The following is a 21196-nucleotide window of genomic DNA, read 5'->3' as shown; positions in this document are numbered from 1 at the left end:
GGTGGAGCCTGGGATCTGATGTCATGATGCTACACGCTCTGACCACGGCCATCTTGTGGGTTGTAAATATCTGCTCTTTTTTTACCTTATGACGTACTCCTTTTTATGGTTTTAAATGTGAGTACTCTGGAATTCTTTTTGGAATAAATTATACACTGACTTGATATACTGCACCATGAGGAGTCATTTTCTCTTATTTCAATGCATGAACCTGTGGATTCACTACCTGTGAGGGCTATACTGTACAAGATCCAGTTGCTTGTTGTCTTAGCGGAGACGTGACCAGCTTTTAAATATAAGCTATGCCTGTTTGCTTGTCAAATTTGTTTATTGAATTTTAACAATTAGTATACATAAGTACAAATGGTGGCAACAAAAGAAAAGATCACATATATGGTAATAATATTGAGTTGTAGTTCCAACATAAACTAAAAGTAGTTTAACTATAAAACAATTTTAGCATGGCTCTAACTACTGAAAAGATTGCGTCATACATTGTATAAGAGAGGATAAAACCAACTTAGACCAGGTTAACCACTTCCCGCCTGCCATATAGCAGAATGACGGCCAGAAAGTGCTTAAGTTATTCTGACTGGACGTCATATGACATCCAGCAGGATAAGCCATGATCACGTGCCCATCGTTGGTGTGTCAGTCTGACACACAGCATTACCGATCTCGGCAAAGAGCCTTGTTTATTGGCTTTTCCTCCACTCGCACTGACGTGAGTAGAGGAGAGTCAATCGGCTGCTTTTTCTGACAGGGTGGGTCTGCGCTGATTAGTGCAGCCCCCCCTAGGATGCCCACCCAGGACCAACAGGTATGCCCACCCAGGACCACCAGGGTTTCCAATCAGTGCCCATTGGAGGTGCCAATCAGTGCCCATCAGTAATGCCTGCCAGTGCCTCCTCATCAGTGCTGCCTATCAGAGACATCTATAAGTGCCCATCAGTGCCGCCTACCAGTGCCCATCAGTGCCACCTATAAGTGCCCATTTGTGGTACCTATGAGAGCCCATCTGTGCTGCCTAACAATGCCGATCAGTGCTGCCTATCAGTGCTGCCTATCAGTGCTGCATATTAGTGCCATCTCATCAGTGCCCATCAGTGCCGCCTTATCAGTGCCCGACAGTTACACAATTTTATAACAGAAACAAAGAAAAACATTTTTTTTTTCAAAATTTTCAGTCTTTTTTCTATTTGCTTAGCTAAAAATAAAAATCCCAGTGGTGATCAAATACCACCAAAAGAAAGCTCTGTTTTGGGTACAGAGTTGCATGACCGCGCAATTGTCATTTAAAGTGTGACAGCGCTGAAAGCTGAAAACCTGTGCCTGGGCAGGAAGGGGGGAAAGTGCCCAGTGTTGAAGTGTTTAATATAAGATAACCTCAGATAAAATAAAAAAAGTCTTAATTATTATCAAGAGTATAGTTTTTAAATAATAATAAAAAAAATATATAATTTATTATAGAATCTAAAATCTTCTACTACATATTGGAACTATGTACATTAGGTATAATGATAACCAAGGGAATTAAAGTTCTGGTACCAGAACAATATAAAGAGTCAATTAAAAGAGGAGAGAGAGAATAGGCAGAAAAAGTAGAAGAGAGAAAGAAGATAAAAGAGAAAGTAATCTTAGGTAGGAGAAAAAATTGATAGGGAAGAAAGAAAAGAGAGGTAGTAGGGGTCCCCGGGGTAATACTGTACAAAGGTAATAAACGCATACCATGAATGCAGAGAATGGAAGTATAAATCGAGATTACCAAGGTCTTAGTAGTAGGGAAGCATCAAAATTGGAAGGCAAAAAGTGAGTCACTCAGGGATATGCCTGTTTGACCACCTATAACCTAGTGGTCCACTATTTGGGGTAAGAGGCCCGGTTTGTTGATATTTGGTGGAGGATATCATTATTCACTCTGGTCTGTCTGATTTACACCTTGGGTGACTCCAAAAAAGAAACATGGACTTTGGTGCCAGTATTTGTGGACATTTATAGATGTACATATTTTCAGTGCTGCATATACCCATTTTTCTGTGTTATTATTGTTACCAACAATTCTATGCTAGCTGCTCCTTAGAACCCAAGCGTAGTGAATACTCTCTATTTTTATGGTAGGTATGTGAGTTTAGGACCATTCAGCATTAGATGAAAGGGGATTAAAAAAAAAATGAAGGCAGGGGGTCAAAATTAGTCTTTAAATACTTTGAGACACCAACATGGAGAAATCTGCAGATAACAGTATCTGCCTCTTACTTTGCTGATCTGCATCTTTTTCTGGGTAAGTGATACTGAAAGTAGTGAAGCCGGAGTATTACCATAACAGCCAGGTAATCAACGTTCATGACAGATTTACTTTAAGCAAGATCTCATGTGTTTTTATTCTAGAGGCCATGATAAGCAAAGGTTACACCAGGGCTGGGACAAGACAATGGTTTTTTCAAATGTCTAGGACACATAGGGCTGTATATGTGATCATTAAGAATTTGTAAATGGCACTACTCCATGTGATTGCACCGCTCACTGTGCAACGAATATCAGTTTTTATGGTACTGAAAGTATTATGTTCATCTGCTTGTATCAGGATGGATCCGGCTTCACAGATCTCGTCGGTGGTGCAGCCGTGTAAGGTTTCCATCACAATGTACCTTCCTGTAAGAAAAAAGTTGTTTTAAAATATTATACAGTACATTCAGCCATCATTCCATTGAATAAATATAAAATAATATCCACGCTTAGTAGAAAAAACAAACAAAAACAGCAGCTAAGCACTCTAACCCAGATATTGGACACATGGACAAAATGAAAATATAAAGTGCTGTGCTAAAAATTGGACCATCAAAATGATACATCATTTCATTGAAATGTGATTTTTTTTTTCAGTGTTTGTTCTGGAAAGTCCAGTAAAATCAAAGTTCACAAACATTATTAATTAATGTTATACTTCAACGGCCTAGTTGGTCTATGGTCTTTATTAAGCCTTTTAAAATTATTTGTTAGTGTGTAGCGCACCCCATGTAGGAGCTGCTGGTGAATAGGGATCCCCCACCTTGCACAGCCAGGCACACTGAATCTTCACAGCTTCCCAGAGTCAAGAAACAGTCCAGCAGCGGCGGTCCGTCCATGAGGAGTGCAGAGGTGCCACCCCACTAATCTCTATGCACCCAGCCCCTAATCTCCATGCAGGGTTCCGGATGCATTGAGTTCTACGGGGGGTGGGGTTGTGACGCACGTGATTAGAGCCTGAGGCTCTAATTGGTTTAAAAAAGGGTGGGCTCAGGGTGCCCTGAGCTCACCCAATCAACATTGACTTCCTGCTTCTCCTCCCAGCCAATCAGGACAGGAAGCAGGTCCTGAGACCGGATTGGCCTGGGAGGAGAAGCCGCCTGGGACCTAGATGGGGTAAGTGCCAAGCGGGCTTGCAGGTGAGCAAGCTTGCGAGCGGGGCTGCGCGGGGGGGGGGGGGGGGCTGGGGGAGCACCAGTCCAGTGCTTGTTTTTCATATTTTATTGAGAAATAAAACTTGGATAGGGAATAGGGATATTAAGGGGTGCTTACCTGATCTAGAACTCTTCAGGGACAACTTTCCTATATACAGTCTATATACACTTCTTTCCCTCTTCCTCCAGCACACTTGCTTGTTGAAATCCTAGCTGGCGCACTGATAATTGATCTGGCAGAAAAGGCAACAGTCAGATCTTGTAGAAAAAGCCCTTTACAGGCAGGGACCCCAGGCCCCTTGGGTTGTGTAGCAAATACAGTGCCCAGCTTACATCCCTGTGGCTGCTGATCCCAGCACCACCTCTTCAGGCACTACCAGCCTGCCTGGCTGCAGCTGCCCCTTTCACTAGCCCACCTGGCTACTTTTCCACAGTCCTCCTAAACCGACACTCACCAGCCACCTGGCTGACTTCTCCCTGGAGATCTCCTGGATGTGCTGACTCTCTCCCGCTGTCCTCACACTTGCTCCTGTGCATCCAGGAAAGGACTCCTCCATGTGTCGTTAGAGGATCCCTCTAGCACCCGAACCCCAGGCCCGAGGTCACCCCCCAGACTAGGGGGCACACTTAAGGGCCACAACATCCTCCTCAGCACTCCATCCCCAGCTTTCCCTGGACTGCCTTCTGCTGGCCCCCTGCCGGCCCACTTGCTGGGGATTGGCTGAGGCCCTCCTCAATACTCCTCCTAACCTCCCACCCATTCTTCTGGAAGCTTCTCCAAGGTTCCAGCAAGTAGGGGGAGGTACCAGAGGTGCTGCCTGATGAGTCATCCAGCCTTCCTGAGTCACTTACCCTGACCCAGATTCAACCCAGCTTGGCTCTCAGCCAAGCTAAAATTTACCCACACTAAACACTAACTATGTACACCTACACTAGCAAGTGTGCTGGAGGAAGATAGAGAGAAGTGTATATAGACTGTATATAGGAGAGTTGTCCCTGAAGAGGTCAAAATTAAGTGGGTATCCCATAATATCCCTATTCCCTATCCAAGTTTTATCCCCTCAATAAAATACAAAAAACAAGCACTGGACTGTTTCTTGACTCTGGGAAGCTGTGAAGATTTGGTGTGCCTGGCTGTGCAGGGTGCGCTACCCCACATAGACTCTACACATTTGATGTAATGCTTCTCTTATTCTAAATGAGGCTCCTTACATGCATGGGAGCTGCCTAGCTGGAGACATTGTAGTCTTTCTAAGCAATTAATACTGTACCTCCAGTCGAAAATTAGTGATTCAGAGCCTCTCACCCACCCCCTGAAAAAATGTAAATGTCACATCAAAACACCACATATGTAATATTCCATTTTCTCCACATCTGACATATGGCTATACCTTGATTTTCTGTTCTTGTATAGTGCACGCAGCGTTTTTCATCCCCAGTACATTGTAAATTGTTATATTTTAGGCATCGATCAGAGTTGGGATAGTAGCAAGCTGGGCAGACCAATCCATTGACGTCATTGCTGATGGATGGCACTACAGACAAAGGTATATGATAGTTCTATGATAGAATAAGACAACTGTGATAAATACTGACTTAATCTCAGAATTACTGGGATACTATCAGGGTAGCTGGTACGTGTAGTGCTGTAGTCTGTCACCTGAAAACAGTTCTAGGGAAGAACACGTATGTAGCATCTCTAGCTTAGAAGTAGTGCTGCTTCCAGAAGTCAGGTCACTACAGAAGACAAGGGGGGCATTCTTAAGGTCTGGGGAAAAATCAGTTTTACCTCCACATACAGAGTCTTTTTCACATGAAAATGTGGAATAGACTCCCGCAAGAGCTGGTTCTGGCCAGCTTAGTAAAAAAAAAAAAGGATGCATTCCCTAATGAAAAAAATATAACTGTGTACTAACATTTATAGGTAATCACCAGGGATTGTTGATCCAGGGAATATCTGATTGGCTCCTGGGGGATCAGGAAGGAATTTATTTTTCCCCACTGGAGCAAATTGGATGAACCCTTTTTGAGTTATTTTGCCTTCCTCTGGATCAAATGTGGGTATAGGATTGGCATATGGGGGTTTTCTGTTTATGTATTATTTTATTGCTTTACCTAGATGGATTAGTGTCTTCTTTCAACCTGACTTACTATGTAACTGTTGGTAACAACAATCTGTACCATTCCTAGGATCCTGTGCTGCCATATGATATCAATCAATAAGTAGAACAGAATAGAAGGCATTACAAGAGATACATACCAGTTGGGAATGGCCTTTGACACATATTCTGGTTACAGCAGGTGGTGTTGATCAGAATGGTCTTGGTGGAGCTGCGGATGCTCCCAGCTCGGTTGCATTCACTGGATTTGCCACATCGTTGAGTTGCCATCACTGTATCGCTCCCAGCTGAAATAGAAATAATATCTAAGACTGCTTTCACACTGGGGTGGGCGGGGCGTTGACGGTAAAACGCTGCTAATTTTAGCTGCGCTTTACCATCATTTTGGCAGCGCTATTTGGCCTCTAGCTGAGTGCTTTTAACCCCCCACTAGCGGCCGAATAAAGGGTTAAATGCGCCCGTGAGGCGCTTTGCAGGCACTTTGGCAGCAGTGCCCATTCATTTCAATGGGCAAAAGTGGTGGAGGAGCGGTGTATACGAAAGATGAGTCGTCTGACTCTGAAGCCGCCCCATACAGTATGACTTCAGCGCGGCTTGCAAAACAACTTCTGTATAGAAGTCAATGCAAGCCGCTCCGCAGTCGCCCCAAAGTAGTATGGGAGACTTTTATCTAAGTCGGAGCGACTTGAGTCACTCCTGTTAGAACGGTTCCATCGCATGCATGGAGCGCAACTTGTCAGGCGGCTAAGTTGCCCGACAGGTCGCCCCTGTGTGAACCGGCACTAATGCCGTGTACACACGAGCGGAATGTCCGACAGAAAAAGTCAGACGGGAGCTTTTCATTGTATATTCCGATCGTGTGTATGCCCCATCGGACTTTTTACATCAAATTCTGATGGACCTAGAAAGAGAACATGTTCTAAATTTTTCCGACGGGACCAATTCCTATCGGGAAAACCAATCGTCTGTATGCTGTTCCAACGTACCAAAAATGACGCATGCTCTGAAGCAAGTACGAGACGGAAGCTATTGGCTACTGGCTATTAAACTTCCGTTTCCTAGTCCCGTCGTACGTGTTGTACGTCCCCGCTTTCTGGACGGTCGGAATTTGGTGTGACCGTGTGTATGCAAGACAGCTTGAGCAGAAATCCAACGGAACTCCGTCAGAAAAACCTTCAGAGTTTATTCCAAAGGGAAAACCAGTCGTGTGTACAGGGCATAAGATTTACTGAGTTGACCTTTTGTTTCATTGGACCTCTAATGAAAGAAACAAATCATGTCACATTCATTCGTTATTTTCGCTATAATTTCTTTCATATTAGTTGAAATTCTTTATTTTCTTCGGACATTCGCCCAAATTTCGATTTGTTACAAAATGAATTGCACATGTCCAAAAAATTCCCTGTGCATGTGCAGATGTGCCACTGGTCTCTACCAGGTCCCAGTTACTGCTTTTTTTTTTTATATATATAGCAGCATGGGAGATGAACGGGGAGGGGAGATTGATGCGGGGGTGAAGTTCTGCTTTACTCTTTCTGTTCATCTTACCTTAACACTTAGCCTACCCTCTCAAATTATCACTTTAAATGTCCTCTAACACAGACACTGCATCCCTTATACAACCCCTAAAATTAACTCTTACTCTTATGCCAACACCCAAATCTTAAAAGAAAAGTATGGGATTTCAAAATAACAAACGGACATACTCACCTGGATTCAGAATTGGTTAGATTCTGCATCTGTCCCCTGCTGCCTCTACACCAAGAAATAAGCCATCAAAGACCACTCATTGCTCAGTTCTCGGTCTTCAGTGAGCAGAGAGCTGGTCATTCTCAATCACCACTCTCTGCTCTGCCCCCTCCAGTGCTCACTGGAATGGCGGCCTGTGGAGATGTCTATACTTATCTATTCGGAGGGTGCACCGGTTCAGTCTTATGATTGACTACCAGGACTGGCTTCAGGGAAGAGAAGAGATCGCTGACAACGGCTGCAGAAACTATGCAGTGATGTCACCCATAGGCTTACTCTGGGGCATCCGTTGTCGGGCTGTCCCTCCTCTACACTGAGGCCAGTGCTGGGATCATGTGACCAGACCGGAGTGACCTCGAAATAGGTAAGTATAGACATCTTTCCTTTCACAGGGTAGTTATAATAGGCTTAGAATGTGGGTAGGAGCAGGTTTAAATATAGTTAGGACTTCCACTTTAACCCCCCTGACGGTATTCCCGAGTGTGGCTCTGGGTGGATTTTCAGTACCAAAAGCGGTAACCCTGATCCATACTCTGGATTGCATGGCAGGATCCAGGAAGAGGTTACTTACTTTGTCCCCAGGATCCTGCGATGTCTCCCCGCACTGTGCGCGAGCCGTCCTCCGCTCGATCTATCATGGAGCCGAGCTCCGTTTCCTGCAAGCGTTGCGACGAACGGGGACGGAGAACGGCGCCAAATTCAAAAAGTAAAACACACAATACATACAGTACACTGTAATCTTACAGATTACATTACTGTATCAATTTATTTCACATCCCTTTTGTCCCTAGTGGTCTGTCCAGTGCCCTGCATGCAGTTTTATATTATAAATACTGTTCTTTCTGCCTGGAAACTGGAGATTGTCCATAACAACCAAAACCGTCCCTTTACATCAAAAGTGGTTTTAGACCAGCTAGAAAACAGCGATAATAAATTAGAATCACTTGCAGAATTGAGCGGTAGTGATTTGTGGGGAAATCTGTCATCAAACACTGAAAGTAATGACAGCGACAATTCTGCAACTGAGCAAATTTCAGTGTTTTTGATTTGATTACATTATTGGATGATTTGTATTATTATTATTATATTATTATTTGTTATAATTTATTGTTATTTATTATAATTTATGATTTCGTTTTTCAAACTTTATCATACCCGGGATGTCTACTAGACTCTTGTTTGGACAGATTTAAGTGAGTTATTCCTAAGAATTACAGCCCTACAATATAAAACGCCAAATTTCCATGCAAAATAATTGTACCGCTTTCAGCATCAAAAATCTGAAATAATCATACCGCCAGGGAGGTTAATATCCTCATGGCAGGGAAAACGAGAGGCATTTTTCAACCTTTGAACATTTTACCTGCAATCCATTTACCATATTACATGTACTGTATACAATAAGCAGATATACCATATATAATCCTTGTTCTTTCATATAGACAGACATCTTCATCGTGTGAACACAAGATCGCTTTAGGATTTTCATCGTTGTAATCAGTGAGACAATTCTGACAAATGCTACACCAGATAAAATGTCCTGGAGAAAACAGATACAAGTCAGTGAAGAGGACAGGAAATGGGTCATAGGTTTTTCACTGTACAGGAAGTCAGCTGTGTGCTGAAAATCCCCTCCCCATATCATCTTCATTGTAAACAATCTCTGAATTTCACTACAGAAGTTAAGGGTACACATCAATAGGTGAAGGTGATGTTAGGTCAGACTGGATGGTGGAGGTTTCACGGGCAAAGACTCCCCAGGGGAACATACAATTGTACAGTGGGGATAACTGAAAGTTTCATTTCACCCGAAATATTGGTACTAAATGAGATATACTGTATTGCTTAAATTTTTCCTTTAGGGGAAATGCATTGGCGTCAATAGTACATTGAAAATGAAGGGTTATTTTTGTCTTTGGCCACATTGGATGGTGATATAATGTGTAAAATCATGGTATTACCAGCCAATAGGGATGAGCAAATCTGCCTGGGTTTGATTCATTTGGGGCTCATCAAATTATGAAGTCTGGCAAACACAAACTTGGAATTGAACCTCTTTGAAGTCCATGAAGAATGAATTTTGATACCACATTTTGACCATTTTCATGGCTAATGGTTTTCAAGGTATTGTGAAAAAAAGGGCAGGGGAAGTTGGACACTGGCATAGGGAATACTTAACATAGAAAAAGAAAAAAATGTTAAATACTGTATGGCAGAGAGAGAGGGTTCTCCTTTTAATGCGACCTCAAGGTTGACATGCGAAAAACACCAATCCTTTCGAATACATGGAACAAAACAATTTTCAGAGATAGCGTCAATGACATTGTATTTGAGCATCACGTATTTTTGGAAGTGTACATGATTTTTAAATTTTTAGATTTTCTTTAGCTTAAATAAAACAGCAGCAACCTGATCTGATTCATTACAACTTGAAAAAAGGTGGAGTTTTTTTAAGTAGTTTTGGCTGCAACACTTGATTTTTTTTTATTCCAGTAGCAAAAAGCCTGAATTGAACAGTGGAAATAGCAGCCACAACACATCTAAAGCGATAAGGAAGTTTACTCTTAAAATTGAAAAAAGGTAAAGCCCTCAACTTGTACAAATTGGCCAGCGGTACAACAGTTTTAATAGTAGTATAGTTTGTAGTTTTTGCAGTATCAAACAGCATTGTCTTAAAAGTTTAATCAAACGTCAAAACAGAGCATGCAAAATACCTTAAAAACCACCACACCACATTTCCCAAATGCCCTCCCATCCCCATATTCCCAATTATTCTCAAAGTATTCAAAATATAGCCTTCAACTATGTGTTTGATTTAAATTGGCTAGTATGTGTGTACTTGAATAGCCAGCAATTAGAAGGAGACAAGGCAAAAACAATTAAAATGTATTATCTAAGAAACAATAGCCACAAATATTGTTCAGTGGTTGGACAGTATATAAGCAGCTTGGTTAGATCGCAGTATAAGTGATATAGAGGAGGCAGGTTGGCTGGTTTTATCATAAAATAAAAGGTAGAGTCTGTTATGTTAGAGACAATAGCCACAAATATTGTACAAGAACTGGACAGTGCAATGGGTTTCTGCTGCTGTCTCTCAACAAAAAAAAAAAAGAAAGGCAGACATAAAATGATAATTGGAAGGTGCAGATAACTAGAAAGTGGAGGTAGTAGGTGGTGAGCATTGTTGATGTGCCTTCTTCCTCCTTATGTCTTCCTTTCTTCTACATTGTCCTTCTTCTTCTCCAGCTTCTTCTCCAACTCCATGTCCTTCTCCTTACACCTTAACCTTATCCTGCCCTACCTCTATCAACAAGCTCAGTCCTGTCCTCCACCTTAATATTTTGGAATTCATTTTGTCTTGAGTTCCCTAAATCTTTAGAAAATGCTCAAACAAATGATTGAGGCAGCCAGAAGAGCCTCCAGTGAGTTGTTTTTTATCTCCCAGCCAGTGGCTCATCACACAGAAAGTAGTGAAGGGGCAGACAAAGCCTTTCTCTTCTTACCCCTTAGGAACACAGTGGAGTGCAAAATCTGCTGCAGCCGTGCAGAGAAACCAATCAGCTTCCAGTTTTTTTTGTCAAAGCTTAATTGAACAAGCTGAAGTTAAAAGCTGATTGGTTACTATGCAGAGCTGCACCAGATTTTGCACTCTCCAGTTTTACTAAATCAACCCCATTGCTGACCGGGTCTTTTCTGGAACTTTTTGTTTAAATAAGTATTTTTTGCTAGAAAACTTCTTAGAATTCCCAAACATTATATATTTTTTTTTAGCAGAGACCCTAGGTCTTTCAAATGCAATTTCAATGAATTATAAAAAAACGAAACTAAAGTAAAGTTAGCCCAATTTTTTGTATAATGTGAAAGATGATATTACACCGAGTAAATATATAACTAACATGTCACGCTTTAACCCTTTCGCTGCCAGGTCCGTATGGCGTACGGACCTCTTTTCTCCCTCTCCTATAAGCTTATGGTCACTTCAATGACCATAAACTTATAGCAGAATTGTTCAGCAGACTCTGCTGAACAATTCTATAAATCTAATCAGCGAATTACCTAAATGTGACCGCCCCCCCTCCCCTCCACCCATGCCGCCGCTTCCCTGTCCCCAGCCTCTCCACCCCTGCTGCTCAATTCCACGTAAAAGTGCTTCCCCACTCTCCTTTACTATTCCCTTCACCCCCCTTCTTCACCCCCAGCACTGAGTACCCCCCTCCACCCGATCCAACCCCCCCGCAAATTTGATCCCCCTGTAGCTACCATCAGAAGGCGGCATCCCTCCTCTGCCACTCGCGCCGGCTTCAGGTGCTGCATAGGGCTTGGGGGGTCCAGATGTGATCACCCCCCATACCGGCCCCCTCACCTCCGATCCATCCATGCTAGGAGCAGCATCTCTCCCTCCCATCCCGCAGCCTGCAGCTTCTTTTACAGCCATCTGACAGGCTGGGGATCGTGGCGGGGGAGGGGTGAGCAGTGCGGGTGAAGTTTGGGCTTGGGGGGCTTGATAAACATGTGTTTACCACCCCCCTCCATGTAGCACCCTGGGCGCAGGCAGCGATCACTATGATCGCTCCTAAATGTCCATTGACATCTGATAATAATAACCGTGATTGTTACTATTTATCAGACTGTCAATTTATTAATGTGAGGAATCTCTATACAGATTCCTTATTCATTCAAGTAAAGTCATACAGGAAAAGGACTATTTTCAGTCCCTTCCTCTGTCTCAAAAAAAGAGATATGAGGTTGTTTAAACCTTTATCTCACCAAAGCCCCCCCCCACACACACAAAAAAAAAAAATAAGAATAATAATCATTTAAAATTATAAAAAATATAACTGTAAAAAAAAAAAAAAAAAACCTAGTAAGACCTAGTGACTTTTTAGGGGGACGGCAACCCCCCCCAGGTCCGCCCGCACCCAGCCTCTCCACGGTGATGGTCTCCCCCCCAGCACTCACTGGTCCACCGCTTCCTCGGGAGAAGCTGGAAGAATATTAATTCGCTATTGTCACAAGTGGGTGACCCAACCTTTTCAAGCCAATTAGAACATCAGGATCTAATCATGTGGCTTGAAAAAAAAAAACTCATACAAACGTATGAGTCCGGCGCCCTGCGGGGGCGCCCCTAATGGACCGACCGCTCCTGTTAAAACCCCTTTTACATGGAGAGGACTCTGTTAAGCAGATCTGCCTGCTCAGCGGGGGATCTGTCTGCTGATCCCCGCTGAGCAGGTGGATGACAGGTCCGCTGTTCTCTATGGGGCGGTCGGATGGAAACGAACCACCTGTCCATTTCCATCCGATACCATCTAATCGGATCTGCTAGATGGACGGGGAATGGAATCCCCATCCGTCTGTTTTTAGCAGACTGGACTGGATCAGATGTAGGCGGGTGTAAACGGACACATGTCCATTTACATCAGCCTCTCCATAGAGAACAATGGGTGGTCAGATTGGGCTCGCCTGAAAAACGAACAGGCAGACCCGATCGGTCTGCTTGCGTGAAAGGGGCCTGAGGCCTTGTTCACACAGGGTGTACACAGCGTACCTTTACAGGGATGCACAGGTGTTCCATGCATCTCTGTGCGGGCAGTCCAATTGATGTCACGAACAGAGCCGTTGCCCCTAATTTTACATCAATATAGGTCCGCATGCATGTCCCTGAGCTCACACTGTCTGCGTTCGGGGTCATGTACCCAACACCCACACGAATGTCAGATTGGGAACAGCAGCTATGCCTGTGCAGCCGTTGCTCCCAATTGACATAAATGGGACTTCCTGTATGGGAATGCACGGAACCCCTGTGCATCCTTGTGTGGGTGAACATGGCCCTCCATGGGCATACACTTTAGTATGCCATATGTGAACGTTGCTTTAGTACTAATTTAGAAGGAATTTTGTAAGTTACGTTGTGTTTATGTGCAATATTAATGATTTTAATGTATTTTTAGTGAAAATAACGATATGATGAACATTTGCGCAATTATTGCGGGCCCAAAAAATCAGTAGCACTTTTTTTTATTCTACAGGTCATGTGCTTTTAGAAAATGTCTAGTTTGAGGGTTGTCTTCAAATTCTGAAAGCTTTAAGTGAAAAGTGGTAACCTCTGGATTTTTTGAGTAAATTGTTATTTACAGTTTTGTATACCTTCAAATTTCACCATTTCACAAAAAGGTGCAATTTAAAATGTACAAATATTTGTTATTTATTAACTCAATACAGTTTTACATTTTATGTTTAGGAATTTAGCAGGAATTTTGTACATTTGGCCACATATGAATCCACTATTAATAATTTTAGTGTATTTTTAGCGAAAATATTGTTTGATAAACATTTGTGCAAATATCGTGGGGCCTTAAAAATCAATTTTCAGAAAAATTATGGTTTGGGGGGCTCTTTCACAATTCCTGAATGCTATAAGGGAAAAATTAAAACCGTCATATTTTAGAGAAATTTGTATATTTACATTTTTTCGATTTTAACCATTTTGCAAAAAGGCACAATGTAAAAATTACAAATATTTGTTATGTAATAATTGATAAAAATTTTGGTCACAGAGCTTTTACTTTAGGTAAGGAGTAGAATTTTTTGTTGTGTTATATGTATATACATTTTTGTACTGCAGTATCTGCACTGTATCAATATAGACCTACATATGCGTTTTGCAATATTGTGCAATATTCTCAATTAGATTTTCAATTTGATCTGTCAATTTTCTTCATTACCATCAATTCTTGAATTTTATGATCTTGTATTGTACTGATTCATTTCTTTTTTATGTAAATTACAGTTCTAACGGTACCACCTAATCTCCTGAGGAAGCTCCACAGAGCGAAACATGTAGAGAGAAAAATAGTGGTATCTGGAATATAAAATTGTTGTTACATTTTATATTTATATATTTTTGAAAAACATTGTACTATATGTGGCCTTGATTAGGCTCTTTTTAATCTATTTGTAATAAAAATTTCCTTTTTACCTTAACGTGGTCTAAATACCTATTGTAAATGCCGACACCTCAAAAGTCCCTAGGCTTTATGCCTAACAGCCCTTTCTTCATTATTCACCCACAGAAAGTTGACACTATTCCATCACCAGTGGACACACAAAAATGTGGCATTATTCATCACGAGTACACAATTTCTTTTTATTTTTTTTTTTATTAAATCAAAAAGGCATGAAGCGCAGTGCAAATTAAATTCTAACATCGGCTGATATTTACATCAAGAACATTAAAAAATACATATTTTTTTAAGGTAAACGTTTACAAAAGTGCAGCAATAGAGTATGTCAACCATGACAATTACTCCAGCTAGAAGTGACCTCTTGAAGGGGTCACTGTACTTTTTGTTATGTACACCTTTACAACAAGTTAAACTTGGATAGGAACAAGAATTTGAGAAGGCAGTTATGCCTTCAAATACAGATTACTGTAAAAAATGTTAGATTAAAAAATATTTTTTTGCAAGAGAAAAATAACAAACATGTTAAAAAGTTAAATATTATAAGGAAATTACCTTAAACAACCCTTAACCACTGACACGTGCCATAAATCACCGCATGAGAAAATGTGGTAGTTACCGAACAATCAGAAAAATACTGCATTCGTTATTTAACGCTAATTTCTTAGTGAATTGAATTTTCACAACTGATTTATCACATGCCTTATTTCACCATATTTTATTTGCCGTTATTTAACTCTTAGTGAATTGACCCCTTTGTCTCTTTCAGTTTCAGAGCCATCATTGCTGTTACAGCTCGGGAAGCGTCTAACTAGGCAGTACTTGATTAATTGCTTTGGAGGGCAGGGGAGACATCAGAGAATTGATAGACCCCTGATGTCTCTATAGCACCCGTCACATGCCCAACGCTATCACAAGGGGGCTTGTTTGCCCACTTGTGATAGCAATAAAGTTACAGTCAAAAAAGTGAGTACACCCCTCAAATTTTTGTAAATATTTTATTATATCTTTTCATGTGACAACACTGAAGAAATGACACTTTGCTACAATGAAAAGTAGTGAGTGTACAGCTTGTATAACAGTGTAAATTTGCTGTCCCTTCAAAATAACTCAACACACAACCATTAATGTCTAAACCGCTGGCAACAAAAGTGAGTACACCCCTAAGTGAAAATGTCCAAATTGGGCACAAAGTGTCAATATTTTGTGTGGCCACCATTATTTTCCCAGCACTGCCTTTACCCTCTTGGACATGGAATTCACCAGAGCTTCACAGGTTGCCACTGCAGTCCTCTTCCACTCCTCCATAATGACATCACGGAGCTGGTGGATATTGGAGACCTTGCGCTCCTCCACCCTCCATTTGAGGTTGACCCACAGATGCTCAATGGGGTTTAGGTCTGGAGACATGCTTTGCCAGTCCACCACCTTTACCCTCAGCTTCTTTAGCAAGGCAGTGGTCGTGTTGGAGGTGTGTTTGGGGTTGTTATCATGTTGGAATACTGCCCTGCGGCCCAGTCTCTGAAGGGAGGGGATCATGCTCTGCTTCATTATGTCACAGTACATGTTGGCATTCATGGTTCCATCAATGAACTGTAGCTCCCCAGTGCTGGCAGCACTCATGCAGCCCCAGACCATGACACTCCCACCACCATGCTTGACTGTAGGCAAGACACACTTGTCTTTGTACTCCTCACTTGGTTGCCTCCACACACGCTTGACACCATTTGAACCAAATAAGTTTATCTTGGTCTCATCAGACCACAGGACATGGTTCCAGTAATGCATGCCCAAAGTCTGCTTGTCTTCAGCAAACTGTTTGCGGGCTTTCTTCTGCATCATCTTTAGAAGAGGCTTCCTTCTGGGAGAACAGCCATGCAGACCAATTTGATGCAGTGTGCTGCGTATGATCTGAGCACTGACAGGCTGACCCCCCACCCCTTCAACCTCTGCAGCAATGCTGGCAGCACTTATACGTCTATTACCCGAAGACAACCTCTGGATATGACGCTGAGCACGTGCACTCAACCTCTTTGGTCAACCATGGCGAGGCCTGTTCTCAGTGGAGCCTGTCCTGTTAAACTGCAGTATGGTCTTGTCCACTGTGCTGAAGCTCAGTTTCAGGGTCTTGGCAATCATCTTATAGCCTAGGCCATCTTTATGTAGAGCAACAATTCTTTTTTTCAGATCCTTAGAGAGTTCTTTGCCATGAGGTGCCATGTTGAACTTCCAGTGACCAGTATGAGGGAGTGAGAGCGATAACACCAAATTTAACACACCTGCTCCCCATTCAGACATGAGACTTTGTAACACTAACGAGTCACATTATACCGGGGAGGGAAAATGGCTAATTGGGCCCAATTTGGACATTTTCACTTAGGGGTGTACTCACTTTTGTTGCCAGCGGTTTAGACATTAATGGCTGTGTGTTGAGTTATTTTGAGGGGACAGCAAATTTACACTGTTATACAAGCTGTACACTCACTACTTTACATTGTAGCAAAGTGTCATTTCTTCAGTGTTGTCAAATGAAAAGATATAATAAAATATTTACAAAAATGTGAGGGGTGTACTCACTTTTATGAGATACTATAAATGAAAAATAAAAAAGTAAAAACATGTAAATAAAATAAAATAAATAAAAATTATAAATGTACAAGCACCCCGTCTTCCCACACATACTTAAACTTCTAGGACCATAATTCACGATTAACACTTAACTTTATTCTTCATGGCCTCTGTTTTCAGAAAGTATATGTTTGGAAGTTCTAAGTTATTTGCAAAAACTGCAAATTTCAACATATTTAAAAAAAAAAAAGACAAAAAATTGCCCCAGTAGGCAAGTGGCTAAGTGGTCAGTCAGTGCCTACAAGCCCTACACTAATCTGCCCCTATGCACTTTATCAGCCACACTTCCTGTGCTTTCCCTTTTACAGCTAAACAAATTGCCAAATTGGCTGCTGGGAAACTTTATTGGCCTTCAGGTGTATTTGGGTCTAGCAGAGCTTTCTCACAAAAAAAAATTAAATCATGCTTAGTAATAATGTTGGATGCATTCTTAGTGCTGTAGACACTAATTACGAGGGAGTGCTGATAAGTATTGAGCCTTACCCAGAAACAATTGAGCTAGGAAGCTGTAAATTGCAGGGTGTACTGGCCAATTTGTCTATATTCAATGGTGCAAAAATCAACTGCCTATGATTTTAACTTATCTTTCTTTTTCAGGTCCAAAGTGAACATGGCAGCACCTCCAATAAAAAAATCAATGTGGAAGAGCATAGGACCATAATCAAGTTCCTGTTTCTCCAAGGGAAAGGTGCGAAGCAGATCCATGATGAAATGTCACAAACTTTGGATGACAGTGGCCCTTGATATGCAACAGTTAAACCTTGGGTTGTCAATTTTAAAACTGGCTATTTTGGTGTTGAAAGTGAGAAACCCAGTGGAAGGCCTGTTTCTGTCTCTGTGCCTGCAAATGTGAAAGTAATCCATGACATGATCACGGAGGACCGCCAAACATCAGCCAAAAGTAATGCTACATATCTGAGAATATCATGTGAGAGAGTCGGTGCCATTATCCACAACGACTTGGAAATGAGAAAGCATGCAGCAAAGTGGATCCCAAAACTTTTGAAAGCCGAACAAAAGAGGAAACGTGTGGAGACATTGGTGGCTGTTTTGGAACATTTTGCAAGAAAGTATTCACAGGTAACTGGTGATGAGAAATGAATCTACTAAGGAATGGAGGCACAGTGGTTCCCCCAGGCCAAAGAAGTTCTGTGTGCAAAGGTCAGCGCAGGGGAGAGGAGACAAAGGAGCGGAAGTTCCACTTTTGGGTGGAACTCCGCTTTAAGAAGCTGCAGGACAGATGTTGCAAGTGCATTGACTTCCTGGGGGAATATGTGGAATAGTGTGGCAGTTACAGCTTCCTAGCTCAATTTTTTCAAGGTAAGGCATAATACTTATCAGCACCCCTTGTATTACAGCTGAATTTGGCAGTACTTTGGAGTTCACATCAATCCATTTTGGTATACTTCTGAGATCTGATGCATATTAACCACTTGCCGACCGCCTAACGTAGATATACGTCGGCAGAGTGGCACGGGCAGGCAGAATCACGTATATATACGTGATCTGCCTCCCGCGTGCGGGGGGTCCGATCGGACCCCCCCCCGGTGCCAGCGGCGGTCGGCATCTGACTGGGAGCGTCGGGAGGCGAGGGGGAGACCATCCGATCGTGGCCCCCCCTCGCGATCGCTCCCAGCCAATGGGAATCCTCCTCTGCCTGTGTGTAGTTTCACACAGGCAGAGGATGTGATGTCATCTCTCCTCGGTCTGGCAGTTTCCGTCCAGCGCCGAGGAGAGAAGACATGTAAGTGCACAAAACACAAACACACACAGTAGAACATGCCAGGCATACCTTACACCCCCGATCCCCCCCCGATCGCCCCCCGATCCCCCCCCAATCACCCCCCCCCCCCTGTCACAAACTGACATTAGCAGTATTTTTTTTTTTTTTTTTTCTGATTACTGCATAGTGTCAGTTTGTGACAGTTACAGTGTTAGGGCAGTGAGTGTTAGGCCCCCTTTAGGTCTAGGATACCCCCCTAACCCCCCCTAATAAAGTTTTAACCCCTTGATCACCCCCTGTCACCAGTGTCACTAAGCGATCATTTTTCTGATCGCTGTATTAGTGTCGCTGGTGACGCTAGTTAGTGAGGTAAATATTTAGGTTTGCCGTCAGCGTTTTATAGCGACAGGGACCCCCATATACTACCTAATAAATGTTTTAACCCCTTGATTGCCCCCTAGTTAACCCTTTCACCACTGATCACCGTATAACTGTTACGGGTGACGCTGGTTAGTTCGTTTATTTTTTATAGTGTCAGGGCACCCGCCGTTTATTACCGAATAAAAGTTTAGCCCCCTGATCGCCCGGCGGTGATATGCGTCGCCCCAGGCAGCGTCAGATTAGCGCCAGTACCGCTAACACCCACGCACGCAGCATACGCCTCCCTTAGTGGTATAGTATCTGTACGGATCAATATCTGATCCGATCAGATCTATACTAGCGTCCCCAGCAGTTTAGGGTTCCCAAAAACGCAGTGTTAGCGGGATCAGCCCAGATACCCGCTAGCACCTGCGTTTTGCCCCTCTGCCCGGCCCACCCAAGTGCAGTATCGATCGATCACTGTCACTTACAAAACACTAAACGCATAACTGCAGCGTTCGCAGAGTCAGGCCTGATCCCTGCAATCGCTAACAGTTTTTTTGGTAGCGTTTTGGTGAACTGGCAAGCACCAGCCCCAAGCAGTGTCAGGTTAGCGCCAGTACCGCTAACACCCACGCACGCAGCATACGCCTCCCTTAGTGGTATAGTATCTGATCGGATCAATATCTGATCCGATCAGATCTATACTAGCGTCCCCAGCAGTTTAGGGTTCCCACAAACGCAGTGTTAGCGGGATCAGCCCAGATACCTGCTAGCACCTGCGTTTTGCCCCTCCGCCCGGCCCAGCCCACCCAAGTGCAGTATCGATCGATCACTGACACTTACAAAACACTAAACGCATAACTGCAGCGTTTGCAGAGTCAGGCCTGATCCTTGCGATCGCTAACAGTTTTTTTGGTAGCGTTTTGGTGAACTGGCAAGCACCAGCGGCCTAGTACACCCCGGTCGTAGTCAAACCAGCACTGCAGTAACACTTGGTGACGTGGCGAGTCCCATAAGTGCAGTTCAAGCTGGTGAGGTGGCAAGCACAAGTAGTGTCCCGCTGCCACCAAGAAGACAAACACAGGCCCGTCGTGCCCATAGTGCCCTTCCTGCTGCATTCGCCAATCCTAATTGGGAACCCACCGCTTCTGCAGCGCCCGTACTTCCCCCATTCACATCCCCAACCAAATGCAGTCGGCTGCATGAGAGGCATTTTCTTTATGTCCTCCCGAGTACCCCTACCCAACGAACCCCCAAAAAAGATGTCGTGTCTGCAGCAAGCGCGGATATAGGCGTGACACCCTCTGTTATTGTCCCTCCTGTCCTGACAATCCTGGTCTTTGCATTGGTGAATGTTTTGAACGCTACCATTCACTAGTTGAGTATTAGCGTAGGGTACAGCATTGCACAGACTAGGCACACTTTCACAGGGTCTCCCAAGATGCCATCGCATTTTGAGAGACCCGAACCTGGAACCGGTTACAGTTATAAAAGTTAGTTACAAAAAAAAGTGTAAAAAAAAAAAAAAAAAAAAAACACATACAAAAATATAAAATAAAAAAAAATAGTTGTCGTTTTATTGTTCTCTCTCTCTCTATTCTCTCTCTATTGTTCTGCTCTTTTTTACTGTATTCTATTCTGCAATGTTTTATTGTTGTTATGTTTTATCATGTTTGCTCTTCAGGTATGCAATTTTTTATACCTTACCGTTTACTGTGCTTTATTGTTAACCATTTTTTTGTCTTCAGGTACGCCATTCACGACTTTGAGTGGTTATACCAGAATGATGCCTGCAGGTTTAGGTATCATCTTGGTATCATTCTTTTCAGCCAGCGGTCGGCTTTCATGTAAAAGCAATCCTAGCGGCTAATTAGCCTCTAGACTGCTTTTACAAGCAGTGGGAGGGAATGCCCCTCCCCCCCAACGTCTTCCGTGTTTTTCTCTGGCTCTCCTGTCTCAACAGGGAACCTGAAAATGCAGCCAGTGATTCAGCCAGCTGACCATAGAGCTGATCAGAGACCAGAGTGGCTCCAAACATCTCTATGGCCTAAGAAACCGGAAGCTACGAGCATTTTATGACTTAGATTTCGCCGGATGTAAACAGCGCCATTGGGAAATTGGGAAAGCATTTTATCACACCGATCTTGGTGTGGTCAGATGCTTTGAGGGCAGAGGAGAAATCTAGGGTCTAATAGACCCCAATTTTTGCAA

At 42.9% G+C, this 21196-nt stretch overlaps 1 protein-coding gene across 1 annotated transcript in view; it reads right to left on the bottom strand.

The window, feature by feature from the left end:
- Nucleotides 1–2363: 2363 nt before the first annotated feature.
- LOC141110554 (phospholipase A2 inhibitor and Ly6/PLAUR domain-containing protein-like) overlaps nt 2364–21196 on the bottom strand; it is a 118807-nt gene continuing 99974 nt past the window's right edge. Inside the window, exons 5-8 of the mRNA XM_073601951.1 lie at nt 8724–8849; nt 5701–5847; nt 4832–4975; nt 2364–2652 (exon numbers count right to left, since the gene is read on the bottom strand). Of these exons, the coding sequence (XP_073458052.1) occupies nt 2441–2652; nt 4832–4975; nt 5701–5847; nt 8724–8849 (629 nt within the window). The 3' untranslated portion in view covers nt 2364–2440. The remainder of the gene's footprint in view (nt 2653–4831; nt 4976–5700; nt 5848–8723; nt 8850–21196) is intronic.

The sequence above is a fragment of the Aquarana catesbeiana genome, linkage group LG10 (genome assembly GCF_042186555.1).
Source record: "Aquarana catesbeiana isolate 2022-GZ linkage group LG10, ASM4218655v1, whole genome shotgun sequence".
In the NCBI taxonomy this organism is placed as follows: domain Eukaryota; kingdom Metazoa; phylum Chordata; class Amphibia; order Anura; family Ranidae; genus Aquarana; species Aquarana catesbeiana.
The sequence above is the reverse complement of the archived record's forward strand: the minus strand, read 5'-3'. Positions and strand labels throughout refer to the sequence as shown.